At 33.5% G+C, this 10,571-nt stretch overlaps 1 protein-coding gene across 1 annotated transcript; it reads left to right on the forward strand.

Annotated features, from left to right (window-relative positions):
* Positions 1-2,718: 2,718 nt before the first annotated feature.
* Positions 2,719-4,612, forward strand: LOC131618472 (organic cation/carnitine transporter 3-like). The gene has a single exon (XM_058889688.1). The coding sequence runs from the start codon at positions 2,752-2,754 to the stop codon at positions 4,339-4,341; it is 1,590 nt and encodes a 529-aa protein (XP_058745671.1). The 5' UTR covers positions 2,719-2,751; the 3' UTR covers positions 4,342-4,612.
* Positions 4,613-10,571: the final 5,959 nt, after the last annotated feature.

A 10,571-nucleotide genomic window follows, 5' to 3' on the forward strand; every position in this document is an offset into this window, starting at 1 on the left:
TGCTGGAGTAAACTGAAGAAATCGTATCCCACAGCCTTGAACCTTGCGGTAAAAATCTCTAGTTGACTTTTTCCATAATTCTGGCAGTTGATAAGATAGAGATACTTTTGCACAAAGTGCGGACCAAAAGGCGTTGTACTATGTTTCTATCTAATAAGAGACTGAGTCAATATGGCGTTGAGGTTCTATTTGAAAATCAGGTTATGATCCATTAGAATCTAAATTATATGTTTCTTCTTTACAAGCCATTTAACTAGGTCAGAACCTAGTTAATTACTAGCTTAATGATCCTTCAAACTTAAACAAATGTTAGTATACCCTATTGTTCTTTAAGTAGTTTGTTATCATCAAAATCCAAGGAGTATGAACATATTTTGTTTCAATAGGTCCCAACGTTGTTCATTATCATCATCAGCTAGTGAAGACTTTCATAACAAGAAAAAACCATGTGATTTGAGGTCAAGGCAAGGCAGATTATTGGAGTTTATTTTTAAGCACTTTAACAAATTTTGCAGAATATAAGGGATAAAAGTGCTTTTGACCACTGAATTGTCATTGAGTTTCTGGGGTAAGGCTGAAGCACCTTACCTAAGCGGTAGATGCTCATTTATATGAATAAACTTCCAAATACTTGTAGAGGTTTAAATTAGGAAGAATTTAGCCTACTCTATTTTGAAGGTCGGAAATTTTTTTCTTATTGATCAAATCAAGCCAATTCAGCTTGATGGTAAAGTTATGGATTGTATCTTCAAAGATTATCTAAGAGGTAGGAATGGTTATAAGCTATTAGGAGTAGAACCTGGAGGATCGATGTTTTCAATCACAAATGTATTGCTTTAGGTGAGTCATGTCATAATAAGAAGAGTAAAAACTCAAAGATGAAGCTTTTAGAAACTATGACGGAGAAGACTCATTTTGAGGTGAAAGTTCCTACTATGGATATTAGTAATTGTGAGGGAACGATTACATATGCCTCTGATTATTAATTGACTCATGATAAGGTAAGGATGGAGATTGTACCATCTCAAAAATACGATTATGCGGACCTTGGGTGTTATATTTTGAATGTGGTTGTAGGGTTGCAAAACTCATAAACATGGATCTTTAAGGACACATCTAAAAGCAGTTGGAGTAAAAAATGGTTGAAGAATCTTAATTGAGGTCTTGTTAGACTTTTGAAATAGAAAAATATGGTTGAGAACACGTGGAAAGATAAAGGTTCAAGCGAAACTTGAACGTGATCAAATTTATTCAATAGATTTTGAATTGGCAGAGAGCTGCAAGGTGTTTGATGAGTAAATTGGCATTACCACAGTTTCAAGTAATGGTAGAGAATGTTGAAGTATGCCTTAAAACCTTAAGTGATGAAGAGAGAAAATATATTTCGAGATTGCATAAATCACATTCATCTTAGAAGTCGACGAAGATGGCATAGCTGTGAAAGAGGTTGTCAGCAAAACTGGCGTGGTGGCTCAGAGTGAGGTTATAGGAGGAGCTCACAAGGCGACGCAAAGTGAATCTGACAACGGAGCTGGTGCGATAGTGCAAAATGAGGTTGGTAGTGGAGCTGGTGTGGTGAAATGCTGGGGGCAATGACGCGTCAGTGGGCCTGGGTCCAACGTGTAGTTCTGTTCGTCGGAGCTAGGGTTTGATTTTCTCGGTTCGCGTGTATTGAGCTTTGTTGTTTTAGTTAGTGGATCCGTTTGTTTATGAGTTATGTTTTGAATTTGTTATTGATCTGTTGGATTTCAACGGTTATAAATATGTATTTTTTGCATACTAGCCATCATAACCTTCAAAATTTATTGCTGAAGACATAAAGAATGGTTTGAGAATCCTATTGGTAACCTTATAGAAGCAAGGGTAAATTCCTAAGATTGTGTTCTTGGAATTTTGGAAATCTTTGGAAATATTTAAGGGTATTTAGAAACACATTTAATCACTGAGTTTGTGAGATTAATATATAGAGTTGGAGAGAATGAAAAACACTTAGGAATAGAAAATATATTTTGTTATTGAGAACTTTGGTAGTATATATTTTATTGTAACTCATTTGTAATCTTTTGTAACAGCCATTGGAAGTATAATAAATTGGAAAGCTACTCTCTTATAAACTAGATCGTTTGATCGAATTGGGTAAACATATTATTGTGTTTATTGTCCTTACATTATCTTATTCAAAATCAAATTGACGTCTTATTGTAAAGAGAATTATTTTTGGTGAAGACCATTTATTGTGGTTCTTTGTCTCCACACATCAAATTTTTTGGTATAATTAAATTTTGAATAATTATTCACATATACTTTTAATTATTCTATTATTTCACAACAACATACCTTGACTAATATTCTAGTCTAATAGAAGAATATAGAAACAAAGCTTTTCTTTGCACATGCACATTTTTCAGTGGTGACATAATTGGAAAAAAAGTTAAAAGAGAGTTATTCCCATACATAATCTACCTTTTTAATCAAATTGTTAGCATATAAATTTTGATAGGAGGCTTTTAAATTTTAAACAATATGAAAAAATACCTTGAAAATGTGTATAAATTAATATGTTTCAACATTATTTTTTTAAAATTATATTTGAGAAACAAATGTAATTAAAACTTTTCAATTTCCAATATTATTTAACTTCCCTATATGAGCCTAACCATAAGATCTTTTGTGCACTATAAAACCACACACTCATCTCTCACACTCCTCAACCTCAAACATCATAGCAACCAAAACACATTAGCAATAGCTATGGAAGGTTCTTTACAAACTAATGTAACTGAATCTCATTCCAATGTTGACCAACAAAACAAATCAATGTTATCATGGGATGAAATCATAGAAAAAAGTTTATCAAATTTTGGGTGGCTGGATTTCTTACAAGCTGTTCTTGTAGCAACTTCAATGTTCTTTGATGCACAACAATCATTCATTAGCATTTACACTGATAATTACCCTAAATGGCACTGCACTGACACAACCACAAATTCAACATGTTCTTCATCTTCTGATATTTGTAAACTTCCAAGATCTTCTTGGTCTTGGGACACTCACCCTTCAAACACAATCATTTCTCATTGGAACCTTGAATGTGCTAGCACTTTCATCACTGGTTTACCTCAATCTTCTTTCTTTATTGGTTGTCTTCTTGGATCTTTCTTTCTTGCAGCATTAGCTGATTCATCTCTCGGTAGAAAAAATATGCTAATCCTTTCTTGTGTCTCAATGTCAATAACTTCCATGCTCATAATATTATCCACCAATGTTTGGATTTACTCCACCTTGAAATTCTTGATCGGTTTCTGGCGTTCCTCGATTGGTACATGTGCTCTTGTTTTGCTTACAGAGAAAGTTAACGTTGATTGGCGTTTCCGAGTAGGAATTGTTGAGTATTTTATGTTTACTATGGGGTACATGTCTTTACCTGGTTTGGCTTATATCAACCGAAACTCGTCATGGAAATCTCTTTACCGCTGGTCGTCAATCCCTGGGATTGTTTACTGTGTCATTGCTTATTTGTTCGTTACCGAGTCACCTAGGTGGCTTGTTATGCAAGGTAACGAGAAAGAAATTTCGAAAATGCTTAAAATGGTATCATCACAAGAAACTAATAATAACAGTAATTTTGCTTCGAGTTTACCAAAACCACCCAGAAAAGAAAAAGCTTCAATATTTCAACTTTACTCATCAATAGGTGAGTTGTTTCATAAAAGATGGGCTCTTAAGAGAATCATAGCTGTTATGATTATTGGAACTGGAATTGGAATGGTTTACTATGGTATGCCACTAACGGTTGGAAATTTGGGATTCAACATTTATTTGACTGGGGTTATTAGTGCTTCCATGGAAATACCTACATGTGTAGCAATATATTTCTTGGAAAACTGTCGAAGAAAAGCTTCGGTTCTTGTTTTCTCGATCTTAAGTGGGGTTTGTTCTGTGATGTGTGTTGTTGTTGAGCATAGAGTAGCAGCAGGTAAAGTGGTGTTGGCAATGGTTGCATTCTTTGGTGCTTGTACAGCTTATGATCTGTTTCTGATATACGTTATAGAGCTGTTTCCGACGCGCGTTAGAAACACGGCAACATCGTTGGTGAGACAGTCCGTGGTGTTTGGTTGCATATTCTGTCCGTTTTTGGTATCTGCTGGAAGGAAGAATAATATATTCTCATATGGTGTGTTTGGAGTTGTGATAATGTTATCCACTATTACATTGTTGTATCTGCCAGAAACTATAGGGATTATTCTTTGTGATACTATGGAACAACAAGAGAAGAAAGAAATAGTTCTATGTGATGCAAAGAATCAACGTGAGATAACAGCGGATAATAGTTCCGTGTAAGACGCATAGTGCTCAAATAATGTACCAAGTGATGGATGAATTTTATAAGGTTCTCTAGATGAGAATGAAGCCATTACTGGAGCTGGCTTTTTCTTCCATATAATGTTTTTTCTCCTGAAAACCTTATTGTAGTACCTAACTTTAATTTAGAGTCCCTGCAATTAAAAGTATAATGTGCATGGTTAGAGACTTAAGTTTCTAACATGTCAACAAACATAACAACTTTAAAAGAGTGTGTAAACTTTATCTTAAAGTATTGTGTAGACTTTAAAAGGATGCAAAACTTTTTTCCACTATTTTGTTATCAAATAAACTTCTTAATTTCCCATTTTCTAATCCCTCATGTAATATTTTAGCTCATGGAATAAACATCTCAGTGAGTTTCTTCAAATATATAATAGTACCATATGAAATTTGTGGATTGACAAAGTTCAACCAGCGGACAAACGCATCTGTGTCTGACTATTTCACGTGATGTTTCATTCGACATGATAACCTTTAAAGTAACATCGCATCCTTTTCTCTACCTACAACACTTCCTAATTCAACAAGCCTTATGATAGGCAGAAGAACATCTTAGTGAACTAGCCAATCCTCGCAGCTATCGATTCGACAAGCGAGCATATAACATTAAATGTTTTCTCTCTTGATGATGCATTGCAGCAATGTTGCTCATAATCAAAACATCCTAAACAATCAAATACAAATATACAGAAATATTGTTGGGGAAGTAACTCAAAATAGGATAGCTAACTTTCCTACGGAATTACCTGCAGATTTTGTATTGTAGTTTAGTTTTATTCAAATTACAATTTCCGAAGCGAAATCTGCAGAAGCGTTTCCTATGAAATTACCTGCGAATATTGTAATTGAAGTTTGGTTTTTTATTCAAAATATAATTTCTGCAGCAAAAGCCACAGGTATTCTTGTGGAATTTTCTGCAAAAACGTGTTGCGTACGAAAAATAATTTTATTTAATAAAGTTTGCATGAAAATCTGCAGGTATACTTGCGGATTATTTTCCGAAGGAAATTCTCCAGGTAAACTGGGTATTTCTAATAGTGTGTAGTTGTTAAGAGCAATAAATTAGATGAGTTATAACTAACTTCATAGCATAATAGAATGTTGAGCCAATATCAAATTAAAGTGCAGTTTATTTCACTTAAAAGAATAAAAATGAATGATCATTGTTATATATAAGTTGATGATGATGTACATTAACTGTTGTGATATGCCTAACACACAAAACTACTATAACTTAATTAATTATAGTTATAGAACAGTTTGCATAATAGAATGCTAACTGCATTTCGGAGAGCTAGTGTTCTTCATTTAGTGTTCTTCTACATTAATTTTACCATTGTTTTCATTCTTTAATAACTTCCCACAAGCTGAACCATGGTATATATATGTCAATTATTCCTAACTTGGATATAAAATTGTTGAACTTGGCTATTGGCAACACTTTAGTTAGAAAGTTTGCCAACTGTTCTTCTGATGGAATAGGCAGCAAATTTAGTAGCCCATGTTGCAGCATTTTCCTTACTAGATGACAATCTACATCAAGGTGTTTTTCTTTTCATGAAAAACATATTAGAAACAATATGTAATGCACTTTGGTTGTCTTAGTAAAGTACATGAGATATTGTGCATATAATATTGAGATCCTTTAACAAAAAATGTAGTCAAATTACTTCACATGTTGTAGTTGTGAGTGCTCTATTGTTATGTGGCAAAGCTGATATCTGGTCTTGTGTTAGTTAGGTATAGAAACCTCCCGATGAGTCTTTTGTATGAAGCAATGTCTTCAAATGGCTTTCCATTGTCCTGATGTAATTTAATTGAAGGATGTAATTCATGACATTAGCCTTGTTGGAGCAACAAAGAAATCAACTTTCAGGTATGGCCATGTAGACATCTTGTGACTCTCTGTGGAGGAATGCATTATTTACATCCAATAGATGTAAATACCACTTTTTGATTGAGGCAATGACAAGAGTCTAACAATTGATAGCTTAGCTACATGTGAGAAAGTTTCAAAAAATTCTAATCCCTCAACTTGGATGTAACCTTTGGAAACCAATCTAGCTCTGTATTTTTCAATTATACATCAACCTTATGTTTGATGTCATAGACTCACTTACTACAAATAGGCTTGACATGAGATGGTAAATCAACAAACTTTCATGTGCCATTTTAGCAAGTGCATCTAATTCATAACTCATAGCACTTAACCATTGTTCATACTTGCATGCTTCGGTATAGGTTTTGTTAGAAAATTAATTTAAATAAAATGGATCGAGGCTAAAATTGTGTGAGAATTACTTTTCTTATAGTATTTCAAACACTTTTAAATTATCTTAGATTTTCTATGCATGAAAACCCAATATAATTCAGCTTTTTATCGAGTTTACGCAAGACCGACGAAAACTCGAATGTAGCGAAGAATGTCTCAAATTTTCAGTGAAGAGGATGTATGTTTCTGTTATTTCTTTTTGAATTCGGAATGCTAAATATATAGACCAAACTGGTGTTGTTTCATAAGGTTGCGACCCGTGACGAAACACCTTTTCAACAACACTCTTATCAAATGTTGCATTGTTTCGCCTAAAACAACAATTTTACCAATTGTTGCACTATTTCGCCTACAACAACAGTTTTACCAATTGTTGTATTGTTTTATCTACAACAACAGTTTTACCAAATGTTGTATTGTTCTACTTACAACAACACTTCACGAAGTGTTGCCTTTTCCGGAATTTAAAAAACAACTTCACTAGCATAATTTTCTTGTCAATTTAGAACACACCCATGATTATTAATTATTGTTAATAATTTACAACAATCACCCACATGTTATAATAATGACAATTCCAATTTCAAAATGTAGAAAGCAAATGAATGTTAATACAGTTAAGTATCTTTCGATTTGAACTTAACCTTAGTAAAGACAACACAAAGCCTAATTGGAACATTAGGTAGCTATGATTTGAACTGTTATCCCATGTGATTAGACCAGCATTACCATATACACAATCTTTAATGGTTCTTCGCCTACATCTCTTGCCTAACACTATTTATGGACATGTGATTTTCCTATTTTTCATAAATTTTTCATGAGAGAAACTCCAACTCTAACTTTGAGACGACACCATCTCGAAATTCATATAAGTGAAGTTCAATTTGTATCTATTTATTGAGATACATATCCTTGATATAGATCTTCATTAAGAGTTTGAAAAACTTAACCCTCAATATGTAATAGTTAACATTGTCACAGAATGTTGGACAAACATCCAAATCAACGACTTGTTGTTACCTATTGAATCTTAGGTTAAGATTTATTAACTTCCGATTGGGTTGCTATTGTTGTCGGATCCCTTATTCAAGGAGTTTCAATTCTACACCTCTCGAGGTAGCCTTTACTAAATCTCTGGCTAGTGGTTTAGTAAATGGATCAAGCAAATTATATCTAAATCGTATATATGTGAATGAAATGATTTCATCCTTAATCAATTTTCTTACGAGAGAATGTCTAAGTCTTATGTACCAAGAATTTCCATTTTACACTTATATAAATTCTCTATCTAAATTGGCTTGACTATCACATTGTGTTAACGCCTTTGAAACATTATCTTTTTTTTAATGGAGCTTCCAATAGAAGATCTCTCAACCATTTAGCTTTTTGACCCGCGTAAGCGAGAGCCACACACTCAGATTCCTTGGTCGAAAGACTAATATATGTTTTGTTTCTTGCTCTTCCGAGAAATCTCACCCAACTAGTGTAAATATCTACTCAGTTGTAAATTTATGATCTCCAACACTCGATATCCAACTCATATTGGTATATCCTTCAAATATGGTAGGAAACATACCATGATAGAGGTCAAGATTTTTTGTTTTTTAAAAATAATTGAAAATCCTTGTGATGGCCTTCTAATCCTCACCATTTGGATTGATAGTAAATCTACACATTTACTAACTGCAAATGCTATATTGGGTCTAGTACATTGCATCAAATACTTTAGACCACCAATTTCACTTGCATATGTCAACTGAGTTACAACTCTTCCATTATTCTTTGAATTTTGGCATTAGGACCAAATGGAGTAGTCACTTCCTTAAAGCGTAAGTGTTTGAAATTATCAAACATTTTCTTAATATACTATGTTTGACTAAGTTCATAACCCCCACTATTTCGCTTTACTTTAATCTCTAAAATTATGTCAACTAGTTCAAGATCTTTCATCTTGAATGTGGAAGTTAAAAACCTCTTTGTTTATAATGTTCCATTCACCTTGTTGCTAATGACCAATCATATAATCAACATGGAGACAAAGGAATATAACAATATTCTCACACTAATTTGTGTACAAACACTTATCACATGAATTAGATGAAGAAATATTTTAAATGAACATGTATGATGATACGGGAAGGTTTTTAGATGAAGTGAGGGACGATATTATAAGCAATTTAAAATAGTATAATATAAATTGCAATGATGAGCACCTTATATATGTTCACTTGTCTTAAATATATCTTCACTTAAATTTCTATGCTAAACCTTCTTGATCAACTTCATCATTGATGTGCATGACACATTTGGACCTTTTCTTCTTTGATAATCTTTGTCCTCATCAAAACTAGACATAAGATATATTCTTCACAATACCCCTCCTTTTTTATGATGACAAACTCTTTGAATTCATGTTTTGATAAGATTGAAAAATTGCCCCCTGAGATGTGTGCCTCCTTTTTAATTTGTGAATCTTGCAATTATAGAATCAAACTTTTTGTGCCATTATTTAAGTGTTTGTTTTAATCCATGCAAAGATTTGACAAGCTTCCACACCTTTTGTTCATTACCAAGAAGCACATAACCTTCTGTTTTCTCCATGTAAATCTCCTCATCGAGATCTCCATTTAGGAATTTCGTTTTAACATCCTTTTGATGAAAAATAAGGTCATGCAAATAAATTAATGCAAACGAAACAATATTTTTCATTGTGTTTGCTACTAGTGCACATGTGTCGAAATAATCAACACCTTCCTTTTGTCCAAACCCTTGGTCATTAATCTATCATTGTAGGTGTTTAGTGTACAATCACTATAATACTTCCTTCTAAACACCCACTTCTATCCAATGGGTCTTGATCCTTTAGGTAGATTGATAAGTTCCCAAGTATAGTTTGACATTATTGAATCCATTTCGTCTTGGATAACATCCTTCTAAAAGGAGTAGTCCATTGAAGCATTTGCTTCCTTATAAGTCTTAGGATCATTAGCCTTTCAAAATCTCTTGCTTATTTTAAGACCGATCAGGAGGATCATTGTCACAAAAGGATTCAAGGCATAAACTGCAAGAATAATCATAAGCATCCTCCTGAATTCCACCTTCCACAAAAGTAGCGGCAGAAGTCAAACGTGCCTTAGACTTTGTTTCATTCTTTTCCAACACAAGAACCTAAAACAAAATATTAACCAATCAAATCCACTCTAACCTCACAAAATCAAACAACTCTTTATTATATTCTAGAAAAATTAAAATCAAATTATAACAAATCATAATTCAAGACACACACACACACACACTTACACAAAATGGAATCATCATATCAAAACACAAAAATAAATAAATCTAAGATAAAATTAATTAGATCAAAGTAAGCACTTCCGGCCCCTTGCTGCCTCCTCCGAGAGCTACTGTTTTATGGATCAGGCACGGTGGATTCCGTCGGGGCAATACTTTTTCTCCGTCTCTTCTTGCTACTCGGTTATTTGTAATACTTTTATGAAGTACGGCCCTCCGAACCGTTTTGATTTTATATTACCGCTTTTATGGAAAGTTGAAGTTTCTCTTAAAGTTAAAGCCTTCGAGTGGAGATGCTTCAAGTATAGGATTCCTACGAAGGATTTGCTTTTGCATCGACGTATTTTTTCTTCTTCCTCTAATTTTGGTTGTGTTCTTTGTGAAGAATCCGTGGAGTCTCCTATTCATCTTCTCTTGTTATGTCGTAAGGCGGATGAGGTTTGGAAGGAAATGACGTTTTGGTTAGGATTTACTGATTATAAAGCGGTGGATTTTAAAAAAAAAAAATTGGACTTGGTGCTCTTTTTGTAAATTAAAGAAAGTTAGTAAAAGCAGAGTGGGGTGTGTTTGGATGGCAATCATATGGAGCTTGTGGTTAGTTAGGAATGACATCATTTTTGGGAATATGGTTTGGAAC

The sequence above is a fragment of the Vicia villosa genome, linkage group LG7, assembly GCF_029867415.1.
Source record: "Vicia villosa cultivar HV-30 ecotype Madison, WI linkage group LG7, Vvil1.0, whole genome shotgun sequence".
In the NCBI taxonomy this organism is placed as follows: domain Eukaryota; kingdom Viridiplantae; phylum Streptophyta; class Magnoliopsida; order Fabales; family Fabaceae; genus Vicia; species Vicia villosa.